The 24,242-nt window shown below is 42.1% G+C and overlaps 1 protein-coding gene across 5 annotated transcripts in view; it reads left to right on the forward strand.

The window, feature by feature from the left end:
- CRHR1 (corticotropin releasing hormone receptor 1) overlaps positions 1-24,242 on the forward strand; it is a 183,698-nt gene that overhangs the window by 137,924 nt on the left and 21,532 nt on the right. For 4 of the 5 annotated variants that reach the window (XM_089674641.1, XM_089674638.1, XM_089674642.1 and 1 more), the window contains one exon: positions 17,288-17,373. The exons of the other annotated variant lie outside the window; for it this stretch is intronic. In XM_089674641.1, the coding sequence (XP_089530767.1) occupies positions 17,288-17,373 (86 nt within the window). The remainder of the gene's footprint in view (positions 1-17,287; positions 17,374-24,242) is intronic. 5 annotated transcript variants of the gene reach the window in all.

The following is a 24,242-nucleotide window of genomic DNA, read 5'->3' on the forward strand; positions in this document are numbered from 1 at the left end:
CAATTACATGTAAGAGTAATTTCAGTCTTCCGATTTGTCACTATAACAAGAAAGTTACAGATGAATCCCATTATCAGCCACACTACAGTCTTGCTTGGCCGAGCTTTTGATTCTTCTGTAGCATTATTTATCTCTATTAACGGGGCCTGTTATTCACCGCCGAGGTCTTTGATGCCTGCAGCAATCTTCACTCATTCTGATGGCTCCATGATTTGTGATGTGCCAGCAGAAGATCACCGGTAGGAGGCGGATTATACTTTTTCTGTTGCATGGCGTGAGGGGCTGCAGCTGGACTCCACCTGAATCCGCCTGAATGTAAAATGTAGCAGGCAGAAGGCTCAGTGGGGCATTGCTTTGCTCTATGGGCTTCATGTAATAGAGAAGGCAATCTATGATGCGGTCACTGAAAAATCAAAGCAGTTTAACACCGGTTTTGTAAGGTTAAGCTGCCTGAGGCATTGCTTTCAAGTGAACCTTTCCTTCCAGAAAATACAAATAAAAGAGGAGAAATACATTGTTCTCCAGCATGTGCTCAATTTAAGAAGACCTTACACTTGTATTAATCCCTTTGTAGATATAGTTCTCTTTGTTTCATCTGCAGGGTAGATAGGGCTAAGGAATAAAAAAATCATATTTCCTTGCATACACTGCATCTCTCCTGAGGTTGCTGTGAGCTGCCTTACTAACAATGACAATCAACTTTAGTAAATTCTAGCAGCACAGATCCTATTTATACTAGAGAGCAGATACTTTTATCCAGTATTTGCATGCCATTCAAATAAAGCAGGCTGAAGTGTTGAGCCTGTGGTAGTCCATGGAGTTCTCCCTCATTTGTACAATCTCCACTTGCTTTGGATTCCCTTAGCAGTCTAAGCACAATCTATATTTACAATTCTGCAAACCACTTTACTTTTTAATTGTGCTGCGTATTTTTTTTAATCAGCGGTATGGCTTCTATAAGACCAAATATCCACTTTAAACATGGCGCCCTTAGTTTTACACAAATAAGAGAAAGGCTCTTTTTTGTATTTGTATTTGAGTGCCCATTTACTCACCATGCCCAGATGTGGGGGGTATGACCCTTTAACTTCATTCCCACAACTCCTTGGGTTCTGTAACAGGCCCAGGGAAGATGGGTTTTTCAGATTCCCTCCCTCAGCAACTTAGAATGGCTACACCTAGTGAGGCAGAGATAGCTGGTCAAGCGATCTATAGCCAGGTAAGCAGCCCTTCAGTGTCAGAAATGGGTTATGGGCAGGCAGGTCTGGGCCTAATAGTACTCAACTTCTGGAAAGCCTAGCAACTGTGGAGAGCCCCCCCCCCCTGAATGCTGCCCTAGTATTCCAGTTCCAAGTGGGGTGGCCCTTTGTCCTTGAATCCCACCAGATGTTCACCAGAGCTACCCTGGACTTTTCTGCTATTCTGGATGCTATTTGTGAGGATATTCACTGTTTTAGGCTACACGCACACTGGTCGTTTAGCCCATGTGTGTCAATAATAGTGTTTCTACATGCCTGGAACACAGGAGCAGGTGCTGTACACACACAGTACCCATCCCTGAGCACATACATCCCTAAATGCGGGTGTCAGCTACTGAGTTCTTCAAGAGTTGGTTCACCTTTAATCACATTTGCCAACAATCATACCTACGCATTACAGCATCCTCAGTAAATTACTATGAAGTCCCCCATTTTGTAAAAGAATGCTTACTCTTCAACCAGGGTTCCATGGAACCCTAGGATTACTCCAAAGCTTGCTAGAGGTTACTTGAGCAATGAGCAGTTTTTGCTCTCTCAGATAAGTTCTCACTGACACCATTGATCTTTTTAGCTATCTGTAAGGGGTCAATTCTTTTGACTGACCACTATTGTAAGATGGGGCATGCTCAAACAGTCTGTGGACCTGAAGAGGTTGACTTTTTCCCTCCAGAGGGAATGGATCTGTGCACTGGGAAGAGGCTGCTTGTCCCTGTAGCCCTTTGGCCTGGATGCCTGGACTATTTTACAAGAAACTGTACCTATGGACTTTTTTCTGCCAGAACCCTGTGAGTAGAGCCTAATTTCTGTGTTAAAGCTACATCATGGTCCCAAGCCATGAACTGCGCACTGTTCCAGTCTGCCCTTTACCTGTGCTCAAACTACTTTATGGTCCCCATCCATGAACCGTAGAATGTTCCAGTCTGCCTTTACCTGTGCTCAAGTTACTTCATGGTCCCCAGCCATGAACCGTAGAATGTTCCAATCTGCCTTTACCTGTGCTCAAGTTACTTCATGGTCCCCAGCCATGAACCGTAGAATGTTCCAATCTGCCTTTACCTGTGCTCAAGCTACTTCATGGTCCCCAACCGTGAACCGTAGACTGTTCCAGTCTGTCTTTACCTGTGTTCAAACAATTTCATGGTCCCCAGCTTCCTGCTAGAGAGATTTTTTTTCCTATCCCAGTGACACCTAGGACATTGCTGTAAGCTGATTTTCTTGTCTCCTCTATGTGGAATATATTCTGTATATTAGGATCTCTCAACTAGAGTTCCATGGAACCCTAGGGTTACTCCATAAGTGGCTAGGGATTACTTGAGGAATGAGCAATTTTTGCCTCTCAGATAAGTTCCCACTGAAACAATATATTTGTAGCTTTATGTAAGGGAGGAATTCTTCCCAATGACCAGGAATGCAAAGCATATTCTTCCCACTGACCACCAATGTAAGGTATATTCTTCCGACTAACCATCACACATACTGTATATCACAGGTTGTAGATATAGTAATTTTTAGCAGGGGTCTCTCAGACCAGAAAGTTACTTCAAGGGTTCCTCTGTGTTGAAAAGCTTGACAAAGGTTGCTCTATATATCCCTTTGGCTAGTAGTGGCTGGTGACAGATTCACTGTCTATAATGTTTCCATTGCCGGAAGATCTGTATTACGGGGGTGACAGATGCTGTACACATAGTGACAGTGGATTAAATTGGACGGAATACATTGCTTCTTATTTTCCATACACATCATCACAGACAGACATAAACCTTATACATGACACAAAGGGCAAGGATCAGCTGTGTCCAGGGAGTTCAGTTGAGCACTTTGCCATGAACCTTGCAGCAGTTGGCTCTTTAAATGTGACTGAGCGCAATTAGATAGGATTTAGGAGAAATCCATACAAAAGCTCATTGTACAATTTAAAATGTACTGACATCAGCAAACTAAATTGGCTGTAAGAATAGCTAATGCCATCCATGTGTTTGATTGTTTTTATTCCTGCATATCAGTCCAACCAAATATCATGTGTCAGTTCTTAGACGATGCTGGAGGGATATAGTCAGATAGAAGATTTTGTAGAAGTGAAGATCATAGCTAACCAAACTGATCACCAATCATCCAAAGATGTTGGCAAAAAATAATAATTATACATGTTTCGAGCCTCATTGATTTAAATGTTGTAAAAAAAACCTGAATATTTACTTTAGTATGTATACTTAAAGAATAGATGAACTTTCAAAGTGCACTTATTGTATTTACTGCCCCCATTCCCAACCTACCCAACTCTCCCCTTCCCAGGTGATTACGTACCTCCAACTCACAGCAGTGGTCTCCCACAATGCTTCCCCTCTGCACTGGCTATGTCAGCCCCAAGGCTGGAAGGAATATACTGTACATACTGTATCTCCTTAAATGATTAGTGCCATTCTGATACATGCCTAAATGGCCTTCAGTACACTTGCAAGTCTCATTTTACTTTAGGGGCACTGAAGCAAAAAGCATAATTCCAGGCACAGACATTTTTTATACTTTATAAAGTGTAAAAAGTTACCTCTGGTCTGGTGTATTAGATATGCAGATAGTGGCCAGAAGTACAGCACTAGCTGTAGTATCGTATCTGGTATATACAAATGTATGAATTTAAGAGAAATGATCTGCCTATTGAAGACACCTGACCAGAGGTAGCTTTTTTGCACTTTAATAAATTATAACAATGTATTTGCCTGGAGTTATGTTTAAACCTTTTCAAAGAAAGCTAAAATGGGAGACAGGTGTAGAGTGCTCCTAGTTAGGCTTGCACTGTACTCAGAGGAGCAGTGGTTGTGTGGTTAATTGCCCCCCCCCCCCCCCCCCCGCCTCCAGAAGAAATTTCTGGAACATGGGAAGGGAGAATTCAAATGACCTGCCTGAATTTTGAGCAGGGCTCAGCCAATCCCTGTGAAGGTGTGCCCAGATGGTGCATGTTTTTAAATAGTCTGGAGCCCTGAAGAGGTTGACTTTTTCCCTCCTAAGGGAATTAATCTGTGTGCTGGGTAGAGGCTGCTTGCCCCTGGAGCCCTTTGGCCTGATTGCCTGAACTACTACTACTACTACTGAACTACTACTGAAGCCTCTCCCCGATTCTCTGCCTCCCTGTGACAGCAAGCCACAGATCTTCTCCCCGCACTTGCTGTCACTATTTGAAAAAAACGAAGCCGCATGAGGCTCTGCCTACCCAGCCACATCATTCATTCGTTCTGTGGATGGAAGAACTACAACTACTGCCAGCCTATGCGGCTGATGGCTTGTAGTTTCCAATGAACTACCAGGGCACTGGTGAGCTCCCTAGGTAGCTCATTGATCCTTCCTGTCATTCAGTAACACCTATACGATATATAAGTAGACAGTATACTGAGAGATTCTGCAGGATTCAGGCATTGCACCCGCAATCTGATGATCGCGGGTGCAATGCCTTACTGGCTGAAATGGAATAAATAAATAAATTCACTTTTTTCACCAGCAAAAAGATGTGCATTTATTGTTTTTTAAAAGGTGACCTTATCCTTTAACATATGTGTCACCTTCTGTAATCCTAGTAATTCATACAGATATCGTGCCTTGATGGTGTGTCATTGTAATGGTTACCATATCTCTGTATACCTCTTGCAAACCTTAATAAACATTTATTGAGAAAGATCAAATTTATGCAGAGTCTTTGTGTCTTTTTCAATGACTGAATCTCCAGCTTGCTCCTTACTATGCAAATGAGTGATTGTTTCTGAATACGCTTCTTTAAGTTGGAAAGCACCCTTGACCCCCGAGAAAATGAGACACAACATGCGCCTCCTTCTCCATCCCAATCTCCAAACCACTAGCAAAATGCATTTGTCTGCAAGTAATGAGAAACCAGGCAAGCTGGAAAACCAATTATATGCTTATATATACACCACTGCAGTGTATTAAATATATCTCTGGTAGTATGCAATGCCGACAAAAGTTTTCTATCTCTAATAGAAATAACCACGCCGGTGAAATACAAATCAGCTCAGGGACAGGCTGCTGGGTGATCTGTCCCGCAAAGGAATCCATGCCAGCGGGGAGACAGCTGATTATGGTGTTGTTACAAGAGCATCCTGAAGTATTGGGGGATATCGGAACTAATAGTCCCTCCAAAGAACACATCCCAAGACCTGGCTCCTTACTAATGCAGCCTGCAAACCGCTGGAGCCAGCGTGGGCCGTGAGAATGTCACAACATCAATCTTCTACCTTCGGCGTGAACCTGCAGGTCCTTGGCTGCAGGAGGTGACAACTGTGAGGGTGACAGCTGACTCCAGGGAAGAACAGGAGCTGCATAGAAAACAGTCGCTGGGTGTTATTGTCGCCTTTCCTCTGCAACAGTAATAAAGAGTGAACAGACTTCTAAGCAAAGCCATTTATAAAGCTGAACTCCAGGCACACAGTTAAATACACAGATGAAATGCATATAGCAAAGGATTTGTATTTCTGTCCATGTGGCCCTGAGGTTTACACAGCTTTGCCACATAGCACTGTCCTATCTGGCAGGACAGAGGACCTGCTTTTACTCTACTGCAGTTAAGTAACACTTACAGGTCTTGTTCCTCCCCTAGCCTGTGATTGGATAGTGAAAGATTTGGGCAGTGCTTCCCTGCGGCTCTCCATGTGTGGCCTGGTGGGAGTATCTGGTGCAGCGTGGCGTGTTCTGTTTCCTTCTGACAGGGGACCAGGGGCGGACTGACAACTCATGGGTCCCCCGGGCAATAAGGGATCATCAAAAAAAAAAGCATGAAAATGCATTAAAAACACACAAAAAAACCAGAGTGAAAACGCATCAAAAAAACACTTCAACTGCACGTGCACAGATGTGAACCTAGCCTAGCCTAAACAAAAGCTGGGCAGGCCAAATCCAAAGTCAAAGTCCCCCTCCCCAACTTGGTAAGACATGATTTGTTTTGTATATTTCAAATAAATGAGTGAGTACAATATTTATAGCAGCAGTGGAGCTCATGGCAGCTAAGTCTTAGGCTTGGTTCACATCTGCGCGGGTGGTGTCACTGTGGGACCCGCACAAATACCTGCAGCCGCAGTACCCACACAGATGAATGCGTTACCCACACAAATACCTGCAGCCACACCACGCACATAGAGGAATGCAGGACCCGCAGGCGGTGCCATTAATTCTAATGGCATGCCACCTGCACTGGAATTTGCAACAGTACTAGGAACCTCTGTTCCCTTTCGGGCTGCGATTTTTGGAGAAGTGCAGGGACCTGTCTTGGGGCACAGGAGTCCATTCAAATGAATGGGCCCTTGTGTCCATGCAAATCGCAGCCCGCACGGCCGTACATATGTGAACCTGGCCTTGACTGAGGGAAATTAAGAAAATCGAGGCTAGTACTTACCGCCTACCTCTTAACAACAACCACCCTCCCACCTGAATAACCACGCAACTCTCCTTTTTGGTGAAAAACTGGCCATAGCAGCCCCATTTATTTAACATAACTCTTACAAAACATAACATTTCCTCTGGTACAATTACACAATAATAACTGACAATCCCCCAACTGGGTCCCAGGTCTTTGAAGGCACTCTTACTCACAACAATCACTTGGATGTATCCGACGCCCAACGAAAAAGGCCCTCAGCTGCTGCCACACCGCCTCAGGGACAATACTACAACTACCTAGTTCCAGATACAGCCACTGACCTCCCACCTTACCAACCACCTTATAATTGGGAAGGGACACCCATACCTATGATTGGCCCAACCCATAATCCACCAACTTGTCACTCCAGCACCGCCTTCAAAGACCCATCGACCCCTGCCGGCTGCCATGACGAACAGAAACAGACAGCACCCCAGGACGTCAAAATTGTGAAGCAAGAAAAGAAACAAAGGAAGGAACCCACACCAAACAACACAGGACAAACACAAAAAGAACAAACAACAAAACCTCACCCGTGCTGGCACAAGCTCCGACTAACCTCCGACAAATTCCAGCCCCTCTCCTCATCCTAGTGAGACCACCCTCCAGCCCGATTGCTCCAATGTGGTAAGCAACCATCCCCCATCTCCTATACTCCCCCCCAGCTCCCGTCTCCGCCTCGACTGCAAGCCCCAGTCATGCTGGCCCTCCCTTTAGCTTTGCTCGTCCAGGCCCTGACATAGTGTTGACAACTCTGCTGGTGTCAGCTCACATGGTACATGCAGCAACAATCTCGGTATGCAAAAGTGTCATTGACACAAGCATATATCAGCATATCAAAGAAAAATATATGTCCTAAATAATGAAACAAGCTTAGGTTAATGTTTGTTGACGTGAGGTTGGGAAGGCATCCTGATGGAAATAAACTGCATGGGCAATGTCATTCCATGCCCTCTCCTGCCTGCAGCAATCCCTGTAATTATTGTCCTTGGGACTGTAGAGCAATGTCCTTTCACCAGTTGTATCAGCACTTTGGCATCCAGTATAGGCTGGCCTGCTCTCCCCATTTTATCTGCAGCCTGCTTAGAGTAGATGCTGCTAGGAGGTAGAGGTTTTTAATGCAGTCCCATTGAAGTCTATGGGACCAAAAATGCCCTGTGTTCTACCAAAACTTTCAAAACTCTCACTGTAGTATGTTGCATAGGTGTCATCATTCACCACAGAGAGTAAAGTGAATCCAACACAACAAACACTTTTCTCCTGTGCTAGGAAAAGACTCAGTAGACCCAATAGGAATGTTCAGGAATTTTCTGGAATATGCACTGCTTGCTGCCCTCAACAGACCGGGGTGGTTCAAATACACTGGATGCAAATAGAGACACAGAAAAAGGGCGCACCGACCTAGTGCATTATCGTTTAAAGATTTATTGAAGAAACAAAGTAAGTATCATACTCACAAAAAAAACACAGGCATGTCAAACTGAACAAGATGTAGGATCCAAACAAGATTTGAGTCCATACGATGGAACCCTGGATGACCAACTGGCTAACGCGTTTCAAGGACACAACCTCTTCCTCAGAGCCAACCTTAAGTGAGTAAAGTGAGTTCTGTTGTCATATATAGTGATTCTGTCTTCCCGTATAAGGCCTCGTTTGCAGTTGTAGTTGGGGGGGGGGAATAAAATCAAGTAGTTGAGACATGGTTGTACTGCCTCCAATTGGTTAAAGCAAACAGTGATGAGGTGATACAACACCCCCACCTCACCACCTGTCAAATGCTCTCTGAAGAATGATCCAAACCCAGATAGCTTTTTCAGAGAGCAACACTTGTGTGAACTAGCCCTTTCTGAAGGAGATATTTTCTTACTTCCTATCTGGAGAAACCAATGTCACTGGGACAGAAAGTGAAGGAAATCTCCCTAGTGGAGCCCCAGACAGTAGTAACTCCCCCCACACACACACACAATGTGGTGTCTTCAGTGCTCTGTCCCCCCTACCCTGCACATTGCTGCAACAGTGCTGCACAGGACACCAGGCAATGTTGACTGGAGCAGTGTTCAGGGGGAGTGTTGGACAACTGAAGGCTGGCACTGCTATATGTCTATGAAAGCCATAGTCTCACCCTCCAGCAGGGGTGGACTGACAACTCATGGGGCCCCCGAGCAATAGGGGATCATGGGGCCCCTGTGTCCTTGTCCAAACTCAAACCACACCCAAAAAAGCTTGTGAAAGGTACCAGGGGCATCTCATGGAGCTCCCTACTGACCCCGGGCCCTCGGGCAGTGCCCGAATGGTCAGTCTGCCCCTGCCCTTCAGAGTTCTGCTAGCTCAGGGTACTTTAGCCCTTTCTGCAGCACCTATCCTCAAAAAGAAGAGTGTATTCATTACTGTATATACAGCCTGAGTGCATTACAGTATATTATATAGAAACTTCACTTGGCCTTTACATTTTTACATTACAGAAAGGGGCAGTTATAAATGTGATAGCTGGAACATGTCCTTTTATTCTGATGCTTGTCCTCCTAACAATGCCTACCATATAAAATGTAAGGGATACCTGGGTTATCGCTGACATAGGACCTCTGTTCTTTGTAATCTGCGAAGAAACAAATCCAAAGCATCAATGAGCCGCCTGATAATTAGGCTGCTAATGGGAGCGATAAGAGCCGGATCTTAACAAGCAAGGAGTTTCCACTGATAAATGATTGCAACAATTTGCCTGTAGTGCTGTGTCATTTGGAGAAGTCAAGGTGCAGACAGCATGTCAACAACTCTGTCTAGTGGAACATCACGAGAGGTGTCACTGTGAAGCTTTACACACTCTAAAATCTTATAAATATGGAAGTCAGAAATTTATACTAACACAAATTATTTGCAAACCCAAAAGCCTTCAAGTGGACTTGCAGCATAAAAGCTAAGTAAACATTTAAAATGTATATATATGAACAGTTTACTCCCCAAAAACCTTTAGCAATCATCAGCTTCACCTAAATCTCATATCCATGCCATACTATATAGCTAGGAGAGTAACACAACTCTTCACATTTGCAGCTCTGGTGCTTTCATCTGTTCCACTACTTGCCATCTCATTGAATTAGAAATAAGCACTGGAGACTTTCTCCTTTTCCTGTAAATCCACACTCGGTGCTTGAACTGTGCAAGCTTTACATCTCTGTGCAATGCAGTACAGCCGGGTTGCTGTAGGGTCATACACCCGTGTTCCTTCATCATCAAGGCTCTTGTTTCTTTGCTGCTATGGAGCAAGGCTTCCAGACATTGATGAGCATGCCAGTTTCCCTTTTTAACAGCACTTGGGCTGAACTGCCAATCACCAAGCCGGAACATGTAGGGGCAGTGACATTGTCCACCCAGGTAAGCTCTGACATCAGCTTATTCAGGGTAAGCTCCTGCGTGGGCTAAGGAATGTGGAAAATATGTATAACTAGTTGAGGGCATCAGCAGACATTGTCAATCAACTCTCAATTGCAGACAACAGTGTCTCTTTAAAGTGGTATATCAGGTCCACCAAAGTGTATAAAATAACATGAGCAGTAAAGTAAAAACACATTGGGGTGCCTTCAAGTACCTGTGTATGTTTTCATATCAACACAGAAAGCAAGGAGCTACACAACTTCCAGAAGTCCAAAATACATTTATTAATATCATCCAATACAGGAAAATCCACCTTCTACTCTAGTTTGCTTCATTCCATTGGCAGCTTACTCATACATCTCAATGGCTAAGTTCCTAATGAAGTGAAATGCGTAAGCGGAGCAGGCGGATTTATGCTGTATTGGATAATATTAATAAATGTATTCTGGACTTCTGGAAGTTGAGTGGTTCCATCCCTGCATTTTGAGTGACTATTGCTAGCGAATCACAGAAAGTTTTTGAGGCTGCGCCCTTCAGTTGGTGTTCTGAGGTGTTCTTAAACTGAGGTATGCCTCTATCAGTAAAACACGTACACAAAAAGACATTACATTGTCAGGACATTTGACCTTTCTAATGTGTATCATACAACCCATCAATTTTTTTGTAATAAAAAATATTTAAAATGTTTCGACCAATAAAGTTAGTCTATACATTTTGGTGGAAATGAGAGTTTCATGTAAAGGCTAGATTCACACTTTTGATGTTTTGGAGGCTTTTTTGGGTGTTTCTACAGGCTTTACGGTTCATTTTTGAGGGTGTCATGGGCATGAGCTTCTTTTAATTTTTTATTTTTTGCCAATATAAGGCTACACACACAAAAAAGAAACACACACACACAGTAGCTGTTTGCATGTTTTCAGGCACTCCTGTTGAAGTCTACTGGGGCCAAAAAATGGTTGAAGCTTATAGTTCAAAAGAAGCTCATTTACTTTTATGAGTTACAAGCTTGAAGCTTCAAGCAAGATCACGTTCAGGATGGGCACAATTGAAAACCATGGGATTTTGGATGCTGAACGTTTTAGAGTTTCAAGCTACAAAACACTCAGGTGTGTATGGGACCTAAAAGATAATTCCCACAAAGGTGTTTCTATACTCCAATCATGTCTACACTTGTTTTTTATTTGGCAGCTGTATAGCTAGTTTTTTTTACAAGGTGTTATAACCTTGATTTGACCTACCTGGGTCTTGATCTTTTTTTTTTTTTTTTGAATAACTGTAATTTGGTATTAAGACATTTCAGCATAAACTTACCAAACAATGTGTCGTTAACTTATTAGTCCCACACCGACGGTTGGTGGCCCTTTTTAGTTTTGCTTTGTCAGTAATGTATTAGCCCCACACTGACGGTTGGTGGCCCTTTTTAGTTTTTATTTGTCATTAACTTATTAGTCCTACACTGATGGTTGGTGGCCCTTTTTAGTTTTTATTTGTTATTAACTTATTAGTCCTACACTGATGGTTGGTGGCCCTTTTTAGTTTTGCTTTGTCAGTAACGTATTAGCCCCACACTGACGGTTGGTGGCCCTTTTTAGTTTTTATTTGTCATTAACGTATTAGTCCCACACCGATGGTTGGTGGCCCTTTATAGTTTTTCTTTGTCATTAACTTATTAGTGCTACACTGATGGTTGGTGGTCCATTTTAGTTTTTCTTTGTCATTAACGTATTAGTCCCACACTGGCGGTTGGTGGCCCTTTTTAGTTTTTATTTGTCATTAACGTATTAGTCCCACACCAACGGTTGGTGGCCCCATTTTAGTTTTTATTTGTCATTAACGTATTAGTCCCACACCAACGGTTGGTGGCCCCTTTTTAGTTTTTATTTGTCATTAACGTATTAGTCCCACACCAACGGTTGGTGGCCCTTTTTAGTTTTTATTTATCATTAACGTATTAGTCCCACACTGATGGTTGGTGGCCCTTTTTAGTTTTTATTTGTCATTAACGTATTTGTCCCACACCAACAGTTGGTGGCCCCTTTTAGTTTTTATTTGTCATTAACGTATTAGTCCCATACCAACGATTGGTGGCCCTTTGTAGTTTTTTTTTGTCATTAACTTATTAGTCCTACACTGATGGTTGGTGGCCCTTTATAGTTTTTCTTTGTATCCTAGTCTCATACTTTGTAATGCCTTACTAATAAACAACAGGATATCACTAATGCACTTTCTTTTATATTGTACTCTGTTCTCTAGAAATGCATTAAAAGGAATGTGCGATAATACCAACACTGGCTGTCTTTGTAGTGAACTTTGGTGTGTTATTGGTTGTTGGGGATAGTTTTGTTTGCTGGAAGTGGAACTGCTTTTATCTCAGAAGATTCCTTTATCTCGAGGGGTGAAGAGTGTTCAATATTTCCTTTGTATGTTTGTTCCATTTGATGCAAAGACAAATATCGGGCTCTAAAACTAGGACACTATGGTGAACTGTGAAAAGAATTGCTCCAGTGTATGTCTGTATTATATTATACACAGCCCTATGTTAGATTTCCAGCATGCTTCATCCCAGTGTATTTCACTTTTACTATCTGACTGTCTATTTAACATGGTGCTTATTACAGATTGGCTACATTATTGCAAGATCGTGTTTATTTGAAGTAATTGAAAGTAATAATAATACTGCATTGCAGACAGGCAAAATGGAAAAGGGAAAATGGGAACTGACAGCTTTATTGACAGTAAATCACAGATACAGATGCTCATGGAGTCAGGTACACTACATACAAAGATATGCTGAACACAGGTGATTTTAGGTAGCTCAAGCGTGCTACTAAGATCATTCGTAAATTTCACAGTAGTAATCATTCACTTATGCTTAATTTGCATGGGCGATTAGGAACGGGCAATGTATTCCTGCGGCAGTCACAGGTGTATGTGAACAACTGCGGCCAGGAAACCTGTAGAATTGAAGGACAGGCTGATAGCATCCACATCTGTCCGCAGGTAATAGCACACTGAGAGATTACTTGCATTTAGGGACAGATGATGGAGCCTGGACACAGAAAGATTTCATCCAGGGCGATCATCTGTCCCTAACTGTAAATAATCGCTCCTCTCGTGATTGCAACTGGGCATCCCATGCAGGCAAAAATGGCCCTTCACACAGATAGGCACACCTGTGTACTAATGAACAAAGAACAAAAAAGGCGCACTCTCATCATGCTTTACCGCGGTACACCACGTGTTTATTGTGCAATCAAATAGATGTATACTCACAAACCAAAGGATAATAAAAGCAGTATGAATAGTCCGCAATGGCAGTCAATGCAATGCTGTGCCCCAATTGGGGATAAGAGCTCTGAGGAAGGGGGTTTGTCTCCCGAAACACGTCAGCTTATCCCCAATTGGGGCACAGCATTGCATTGACTGCCATTGCGGACTATTCATAGTGCTTTTATTATCCTTTGGTTTGTGAGTATACATCTACTTGATTGCACAATAAACACGTGGTGTACCATGGTAATGCACAATGAGAGTGCGCCCTTTTTTGTTCTTTGTTCATTAGTACTCAGATTTCCCGATCTTTGAAGGGCTGCACCTCTTCCTTTGCCATTTTGAATTTCTTTTAGTCTGCATGAAGATCTGAGCGCTGGTTTCGATTGTTTGTCTTTAGGCACACCTGTGTGAATGAGGCCTCGAAGCATATGTCTACTCACCTTCTAGAGCAGTGGTTTCCAAATTGCGGCCCAGGGGCCAGATGCAGCCCCTTCTTTGCTTTCATCTGGTTCTTGAACCACTTTTCCTCCCCCTGATACAAGACATTATTCCTCCCACTGACACCAGCAATGGGTCCTAATTCCTGCTACTGACATAACCAACGGGCACTATACTTCCCACTAACACCAACCATAGGGCGCTATTTATCCCACTGACACCAACCATGGGATAATGTTCCCCTCACTGACACCAAAAACGGGGCACTATTCCTCCTACTGACAACAGCAATGAGTTCTAATTCCTGCTATTGACATAACCAATGGGCACTATACCTCCCACTAACACCAACCATAGGGCGCTATTTCTTCCACTGACACCAACCATGGGATACTGTTCCCCTCACTGACACCAACAACAGGGCACTATTCCTCCCACTGACACCAACCATGGGATAATGTTCCCCTCACTGACACCAACAACGGGGCACTATTCCTCCTACTGACAACAGCAATGAGTCCTAATTCCTGCTACTCACATAACCAACAGGCACTATTCCTCCCACTAACACCAACCATAGGGTGCTATTTCTTCCACTGACACCAACCATGGGATACTGTTCCCTTCACTGACACCAACAACAGGGCACTATTCCTCCTACTGACACCAGCAATGAGTCCTAATTCCTGCTACTGACATAACCAACGGGCACTATACCTTCCACTAACACCAACAAGGGGGCTCTATTCCTCCTACTGACACCAACAGGGCACTATTCCTCCTAATGACACCAATGAAGATGCACTTTTTCTCCTACTGACACCAATGATAGGACACTATTTCTCCCACTGACACAAACAATGGGGTGCTATCCCCCCCCTTAATACCAAAGATTCATTGGTTACGCCCACTAACACCAGGATAATTTTATCTCCCAAAGGCCACAGTCCGGGCCCCCCTGAAGTCTGAAGGCCAATAAACTGGCCCCTTGTTCAGTAAGTATGGAAACCCCTGTTCTAGAGCAGTGTTTTTCAACCTTTTTTGTGCAAAGGCACACTTTTTTCATGAAAAAAATCACGAGGCACACCACCATTAGAAAATGTTAAAAAAATTTACCTCTGTGCCTATATTGACTATATATAAAGTAATTCTCTTGAATAGGAATCAAACACAAAGAAATTATTTTATAATTACTTTATTATGAAATAATAAAGTATTTTATAATTGGACCCGGGGGCCGGACCAAGAGTAGATGAATGATGTGTATGTGTCATCCATAGTAAGTATAGTAATATTCCCCCATAGTAAGCATAGTAATTAATCCCCCATATAGTAATTCATCCCCCATAGTAATTAATCCCCCATATAGTAATTCATCCCCCATAGTAATTCATCCTCCATATAGTAATTCATCCCCCATAGTAATTCATCCCCCATAGTAATTAATCCCCCATATAGTAATTCATCCCCCATAGTAATTCATCCCCCATAGTAATTAATCCCCCATATAGTAATTCATCCCCCATAGTAATTAATCCCCCATATAGTAATTCATCCCCCATATAGTAATTCATCCCCCATAGTAATTCATCCCCCATATAGTAATTCATCCCCCATAGTGTAATTCATCCCCCATAGTGTAATTCATCCCCCATAGTAATTCATCCCCCATAGTAATTCATCCCCCATATAGTAATTCATCCCCCATATAGTAATTCATCCTCCATATAGTAATTCATCCCCCATAGTAATTCATCCCCCATATAGTAATTCATCCCCCATAGCAATTCATCCCCCGTATAGTATTTCATCCCTCGTATAGTATTTCATCCCCCGTATAGTATTTCATCCCCCGTATAGTATTTCATCCCCCATATAGTATTTCATCCCCCATATAGTATTTCATCCCTCATATAGTATTTCATCCCCCATATAGTAATTCATCCCTCATATAGTATTTCATCCCTCATATAGTATTTCATCCCCCCATATAGTATTTCATCCCTCATATAGTAATTCATCCCCCATATAGTATTTCATCCCTCATATAGTATTTCATCCCCCCATATAGTATTTCATCCCTCATATAGTAATTCATCCCCCCATATAGTATTTCATCCCCCCATATAGTATTTCATCCCCCCATATAGTATTTCATCCCTCATATAGTAATTCATCCCTGATATAGTAATTCATCCCCCATATAGTATTTCATCCCCCCATATAGTATTTCATCCCTCATAAAGTAATTCATCCCTCATATAGTATTTCATCCCCCACAGTACTATTCCCCCCCCCCCCTTCTAGTAAGCCAAGTCCCCCGTGTCAATTCACTTACCTTTTGCGTTCCTCTCGCTGTCTTCCCGCGCCGTTCGGGTCTTCAGGGCGGACTGTGAGAGGAGCCTAGCTCCCCTCCCCTCACGTTCGGCACGCTGCCCCGCCTACACACATCCTGACAGCCACATCCGCAAGCCGGATTAAAAGGTCCGCGCGGACTTTTGGGGCTGCCAACCGAGAGGAGGCAGGGGAGCGGCCGACCGAGAGGAGGGAGGGGAGCAGGCGCCCGGCACACAGAAGAGCCGCATTAGACTGGGTAAAGAGCCGCATGTGGCTCGCGAGCCGCGGCTTGCCGACCACTGAATCATTAGATTCTAATGATTGGTCTATTTGTGAGCCGAAGCCACATGTTACAGATGAAATTGGAATTTTTCCCACGGCACACCAGACAATATCTCACGGCACACTAGTGTGCCGCGGCACAGTGGTTGAAAAACGCTGTTCTAGAGTATTTCCCAGCAGTGTTTCTTTATCTTTGTTCCTGTAGCAATAAACCATTTGTATTGCTCCCTGTGAAATCCCATTACCAGGCTTGTAAAAATCTTGCAAGGACAGTTGCTGAGGGTTAATTTCCTATTGATATAAACATGCCCCCAGAACTGCATCACCCAGGACCCCTCTGCCAACACACAGAGAGGTTGATTTACTAAAGGCAAATAGACTTTTGACTTTGCAAAGGAAGTTGCACTTTGCAAGGACATTTTCCCCAGAGCTCAGTGAATCAGGTTAAGCTCTGCTAAAGTCTATCATCCAATCATTTGCATACAAAATGCTGTTTTTTATTTTTTCCTTGCATGTGATTGGGTATTCTTTGCAAAGAGAAATTTCACTGCATTCACTAAGCTCTCAGGCAAATTCCCTTACAAAGAGCAACGTCCTTTACAAAGTGAACAGCTTATTTGCTTTTAGAAAATCAATCCCAGTGTGTGGCCAGGCTCTTGTGAGTTAAAGCAGCAGTTTTGTCGTAATATATAAAAAATAAAAAAAGTCAATGTATCCATAAGGAGTGGGACAGAGAGGGATGGGGGAATTGCAGATATTTTCACTTTAATATTGCCTAAACCAATCTCTGTGATTTAATTTCATTTTTCTATGTATTTGCCTTTCATGCTTTATCCACCTGTATACAGGTTTTCTATGCGAGCACAGGAAATTAATAGTCATATCATGTTTCTGATTGTATGCTCAGGCAACGTCTACAGGGAATGTCACCTTAATGGCAGCTGGGCAGGAAGAGGAGATTATACACAGTGCCAGGAAATACTAAAACAGGAGGTAAGACAAACTAAAGAAATATCCCTGATTGAGAAATATTAATTCAAGTTTTGATAGATAATTGCACTTATACTGTATTTTTTATAATATTGACGGAAACTTGCTAAGGAAAACATGTTTTTTTTAACATTACTGAACCCTGCTTCTGAAAATATTTACCTGGCTTCAATGCGGATCCAGAATCTTCAATATTTTCTGGCTGGGAACCAATCGGCATGGTTCCTTGTCATGTGACCAGCATGACAGCCATTCATGGTGATCACATTGCACTGTGCACAGAGAAAGAAGCACAATCTTAAGAAGGATGACAGCATGTTAGCATAATTCATTTAAAAGGCAGGGGCGGACTGAGCATTTGGAAACTGGTGCACTGCCCGAGGGCCCAGGGTCAGTAGGGGGCCCCATGAGATGCCCCTGGTACCTTTTTCATAGGCTTTTTTGAGTTTGGGCAAGGACACAGGGGCCCCATGATCCCCTATTGCCCGGGGGCCCCATGAGTTGTCAGTCCGCCCCTGTTAAAAGGTTTAGGCTCCAAGCATACGCTAGAATTTTTAAGCTCCTAGAAGCTATTTGCATATTTTTCTTAATTCTCCTAGAAAATAAAAAGTGTTATCCTATGTGTCCATGCACACTGCTTTAGGATATTAGTATTTTTTGGGCTTCAGCATCTTGTAGCAGAAAAAAATGTTTTTGTAGAGTTTTTGGAGCGTTTTTCCAGCTAACTGCTACTAAAATGCTCCTAACAGATTTTTTTTCTAGCTTATTTTTTTTCTCCATGTGTACTGAAAAAACACAAAAAAAACACTAACGCTCCTCAAAACTCCTAAACGCTTTTGAACGCTACTAAAACACTACTAAAAAATGCTATTACCAGCATTTTTCCCAGTGTTTTTTGAGCTATAGGCCTCTTTCACACGGGCGTTCCATATGTCCGTTTTTCATCTGTCCGTTTACGGAAGAAAAATAGACCCCCATGTATTTCTTTGGACTTGCGGATGTAAACTGATGAACATCCTTTAACATCCGTTTTTTTGAACGTAAGAAAACCCTTCAGCAAAAAAAAAAGCAACGGACGAAAAATGGCTGTCAACGGATGTAAACAGATGTAAATAGACAGTAAACAGATGAAAATGGATGAAAAACGGATGTAAACGGATGGAAATGGATGAAAAATGGATGTAAACTGATCTACACGGATGAAAAACTGATGTAAATCAATGTAAATGGATAAAAAACTGATGTAAATGGATGAATAACAGATTAAAAAACAGATGAAAAAACGGATGTAAACGGATGAAAAAACGGATGTAAACTCATCTGTTTTTTCTTTGAAAAATGTGACTGAACCGAAGAAAAAAAACCAGAACGCCCATGTGAAAGGACCCTAAAAAAAACGCTAGTGTGCATGGAGCCTTAAGTGTGCTTTCTGCATTTTTTTTTTTAAATATGAACAGGGCATTTATGAAAAGAGTGTGCCAAATAAAAGCTTTATATGCCCTTAAAAAGTGTAACATTTATTTGGGTAGGATAATTGGGCAGTACAGTGGCTAAATGGTTAGCACGTCCGCCTGGCAATACTAGGGTTCAAATCCCAACCACAGCACCACCTGTCTGGAATTTGCATGTTCTCCCTGTGCCTGCGTGGGTTTCCTCCAGGTACTCCAGTTCCCTCCCACACTCCAAAGACATGTTGGTAGGTGAATTGGCTCCTGTCTAAATTGCCACTAGTATGTGTATGAATGTAAGTTAGGGACCTTAGATTTTAAACCCATGAGGGTTAGGGACTGATGTGAATGTACATATATATAAACCACTGTGTGAACTGATGCCACAATCAAACAAGAAAAACAAGGCATTTGCCTAGGGCAGCATTTTTCAGGGAGGGGCAGCACTGCCCCTCTGAAGAAGGGACGGAGGAAGAGACACACGCAGCATGGGAACCTGGTGGGTTCCGAGAGAGGTTGCGGGTTTTATGATGGTGTATGCACAGCCCGACTCTCGCTCCCGGGGATGTCCGGATCTGTGAAGGTGAGTGTCTTTCTCTCTCTCGCCATGGGGGATGGTGGCTGGTGTATGGGGGGCAGTGGTAGTGGAAGGCTCTTTCGGTTGAAAGTCAGGGTTGTTGTTGGTCAATGTCAGGCTCTCTCTGCGGGGGACGCCAATTTTTGTGTTGCCTAGGGCAGCACAAAACTTAAATACACCATTGGCCACACTATAAGTACTTGTAATAAATAAGGAGCATACAGATATGAAAGCAGAGTGATAAACTCATCACTACACTGCTTCTCCTTCACTGTCCAGTCAGGGTGGAGGTGGCTGGACTCAGAGGAAGGTTGAATGATGTTGACCATCACTCAGCCTGGAAGACTGAGGACATCTTGTGACAGAAAAGTACAATATATATGTAAAGCACTGCATAAAATTGACAGCGCTATATAAGTGTCTGAAATAAATAATTGGTATTCATAAAATTTGCTGAGTCCTTCAAACGCATAGGGTTTGCCTCAACTCCATATTAATCGTCAACCTGAACCTCATCCCTATTAGTAGCTAACACTGAACACACATTTCTGTCCAAAGCTGACCTCCCACCAATATTTCTGTTATAATAGATCTTTCACAAGTACATTTATATGGGCATTTACTAACCTCTTAAAGAAGGACCAAAGTCCACGATATTCATTTTTTCCTTCATTAGCTTGACTTTCCTCCTCCTCATCTTCTTCCAGGTGCTGGGCTGTAGGCCTCTCCTTTTCCCATCGTAGGATGACTGTACTCCTGCGCATGCACAAGAGTTCAGTCATCCCGGCACGCAGGATGCATTTACGCAGCTCAGTGTACATTCTACAGATAACTGTGAGCAGGCAAGTAGGTTCATTTTGTTGCAGAAGAATATATTTAAAACTGAGAAGTTTGTTCCGCTTTAACAGCCCTTCTGATGTATGATTCACAAAAAAACGAGTTCATCTTCCCAACTGGTGGACTCCGGTGTGCCTAACTGACAGGTTTAGACTGCATTGATAATGCTGAAATGATATCACTGTCTGATGTAAATTGGACCCTGTAGCCTTAGTAGATGCATCCGTAGCTGCTATTTATTGTCCCGTGCTAAAACGGGTGTTCATGGCTGATTTACTTTTCTGATGGCTTGCCTCTGGATATGAGTTATGTGTGTCTTAGACATCTCCGAAGATTTATTTTAACCATGAATTCACCTTCATTGGAGCATAAATAGGAAGGAAGCCATAACATGCCACGTACAGGTCATGTCACCTTATGAACAGAGACAAAAAAATAGACCATTTTCTATTTTAAAGCTAATAGCAAATATTGTCTAAACACAACATCTGTGTGTAATTTTACTTGGTGTGCTTTGTGTATTTCCTCCAGATCTCTGCAATAATCCAGCATTAATCCACTCCAAAACTCTAGTTTTTTTTTCTTTACTATGTTCAAATATTCAAAAATATGTTTTTAGTCACATAAAATATGAAATATTGCATATTATTCTTGATTTTTGCATTTGCCCATTTGCCGGCTGATAGATGGCGCTCCAGACTCTTTTTTACATCTACCGGGCTTTTTCCTTACTACATTGCTGAAAACAAACCTATTGTTTACATAGCTAATTAGCTAAAGCTTAAATTAGACACCCAGCAGAAGAGTCAGAGGAATCATTTTCTTCCTTTGTCTGCTATTTTTAGACAGGGCCACATGGAGATGAACATGTACAGTTGTGTTCAAAATAATATCAGTCAGACATCACTAACCTGATCAATCACTTTTTTTGGTAGAATTGATATTTCTACATGGCAAATAATTTACTAGCAGGTGTAGTAGAGTAATAGAAATCCAACAGACCCGACAGTCATGACATGCATGCTGCTGATTCTGTGTAATTGAATCACTAATTGAAAAGGGCATGTTCAAAATAATAGCAGTGTGGAGTTCTACTAGTGAGGTCATTCATTCTTTGAAAAACAGGTAGCAATTATTGCCCTTATTTAAGGAAGGAAGGCAGCAAATGTTGTACATGCTGGTTACAGTGAATTTCTCTCTGAAATTCTGAGGCAAATGGGTTGTTCCAGACATTGTTCAGAAGAACAGCGTACCTTGATTAAAAAGTTGATTGGAGAAGGGAAAACATATAAAGAAGTGCAGAAAATGATAGGCTGCTCAGCTAAAATGATGGCAAATGCTTTAAAATGGCAACCAAAACCTGAAAGACGTGGAAGAAAGCAAAAAACTACCATTCGAATGGATAGAAGAATAGCCAAAATGGCAAGGACTCAGCCAACAATCAGCTCCAGGAAGATGAAAGAAGGTGTAAAGTTACCTGTGAGGACTGTTACAATTAGAAGACGCCTATGTGAAGCCAAGCTGTCTGCAAGAAGCCCCCGCAAAGTCCCACTGTTGGAAAAAAGACATGTGCTGAAGAGGTTACAATTTGCCAAAGAGCACATTGACTGGCCTAAAGAGAAATGGTGCAACATTTTGTGGACTGATGAAAGTAAGATTGTTCTTTTTGGGTCTAGTGGCCGGAGACAGTTTGTCAGACGACCCCCAAACACTGAATTCAAGCCACAGTACACTGTGAAGACAGTGAAGCATGGTGGTGCAAGCATCATGATATGGGGATGTTTCTCATACTACGGTGTTGGGCCTATTTATCGTATACCAGGGATCATGGATCAGTTTGAATACATCAGAATACTTGAAGAGGTCATGCTGCCTTATGCTGAAGAGGAAATGCCCTTGAAATGGGTGTTCCAACAAGACAACGACCCCAAACACACCAGTAAACGTGCAACATCTTGGTTCCAGACCAACAAGATTGACGTTATGGAGTGGCCAGCCCAATCCCCGGATCTTCATCCAATAGAAAACTTGTGGGGTGACATCAAAAATGCAGTTTCTGAGGCAAAACCAAGTAATAGAGAAGAACTGTGGAATGTAGTCCAATCATCCTGGGCTGGAATACCTGATCACAGGGGCCAGAAGTTGGGTGACTCCATGCAACACAGATGTACAGCAGTTCTCAGAAACAGTGCGACTACAACCAAATATTCATTAAGTGATTCAAAGGAAAGCAAAATCTTCAAACATTTCTCAGTTTATATAGTGAATGTTTGAGTTTGGAAAGAAGAATACAAACACTGCTATTTTTTGAACAGTCTAATATTCACTTTTCTTCAATTTTTTTAGAGGAACAACACAAATTTGATCTATTTTTCTTCATGTTTTGATTTGGAATAGAATGTGTCGTGTTCCCAATGCATTTGTGTGTATGGAAATAAAAGCTATTAGAAGGATTTTGAGCTTTATTCACTTTTTTGAACACACTGCTATTATTTTGAACACAACTGTATGCCTGGGCAAAAACACATATGCAGTATATCTCTTCAATATTTGCACATTTTTTCATGCTTTGTTTCTTTAGAAATGTTGCAAGTGCAGAAAAATACCTTCTGATGTGTCATAAATCTATGAGCTTTGAAGTTCCTGTAGTGACATGACAATGCTGCCTCTGCTGCACTGAAATCCCAAGCATTTTTCTCAGTCCTGCTTGAATTCTCCTCTGCCAGACTACAGAACACCTTCCCATTAAGTTATGAGGATGTTCTGTAGTCCCAACACACTTTCTCTTCTATAGTCCAGCAGGAGAGAGCCCAGGCAGGGAGTTAGCAGCTCACTGAATTTCTGGCAGGATTAACAAGGTTTATTTTTTGTACTAGCGGCGTTTTTAGAGACACAAAACAGGGGGAAATGTGCATGTATTACAGATATACACTTTTTGAGCATTTTTCTTTTTTATTATTTTTAATGTTTTATTTTGCCCAGATATACACTTTAAGTTAGAGCTCCACAAACTCACCCATTCTAAAATAATACAAAATCTTGAAAAATGTCAGTTTAAATATGTGTAAACTTTTGAGCAAAAAAAATGGACCCAAAGCCAGTTATAAGGGTTGCTTCCTTAACATAAATCTTTAATCAGGATTATGGGAGTCGTGATGGTTGGCACTGTTCTGTACAGACAAGAGCTTAGTATTCCGTAACTAATCATTCTTATTTTACATAAATTCTACTGCTCTCACCTCTTTTAAATTAAAAATCTATTTTACATTCGGTAAACTAATTGGTTCTCCTATATCGTTCCAGCTCAGGATGGAACATTTTTAAAGATCCGCTGCATAAAGCAGAGGATCTGCAGCCAAGTTCTGTATATCTGGTATTACCAATTCAAGAATAATCTGCAATGCTAGAAATGAAAGTAAATGTACATAGCTATTATTTAGAATATTGCTTTTAGTGAGTGTGAAAACACTGGCGCATTATTATCCAAGCATTATATGTGGGGCAGTGTGGAAGGTGAATAAAAAATGTTTTTTTTTATTGGGTGCCCGATTTTTCTTACTTTGGGCTATGTTGCCTATTATAACCGGTGTGATTTGTTTCTTGACACCCATTTTCACTTTATAGGTTTTGTTGATTGTTTAAGCAGCTTTTCCATTTTTTGCTTCATGTTGGCTAGAATAGCTAATTATTCAATGGTAAAGGGGAAGCATATTTAAAAGATCGATTTTTACCTGGTTCAAGAGTCAATTCAGTTGGAAGCAGGGGCGGACTGACCATTTGGAAACTCGGGCACTGCCCGAGGGCCTGGGGTCAGTAGGGGGCCCCATGAGATGCCCCTGGTACCTTTTTCATAGGCTTTTTTGAGTTTGGGCAAGGACACAGGGGCCCCATGATCCCCTATTGCCCGGGGGCCCCATGAGTTGTCAGTCCACCCCTGATGTAGATGCTTCTGGCGATTGTCGAATTAAAAAATATTTTAAATGAACCTTTTCTCTATTCTCCCATGAGTT

Source organism: Staurois parvus, unplaced genomic scaffold, assembly GCF_062004578.1.
Source record: "Staurois parvus isolate SC_StPar_1 unplaced genomic scaffold, SC_StPar_1.0 ptg000151l, whole genome shotgun sequence".
NCBI classification, from domain to species: domain Eukaryota; kingdom Metazoa; phylum Chordata; class Amphibia; order Anura; family Ranidae; genus Staurois; species Staurois parvus.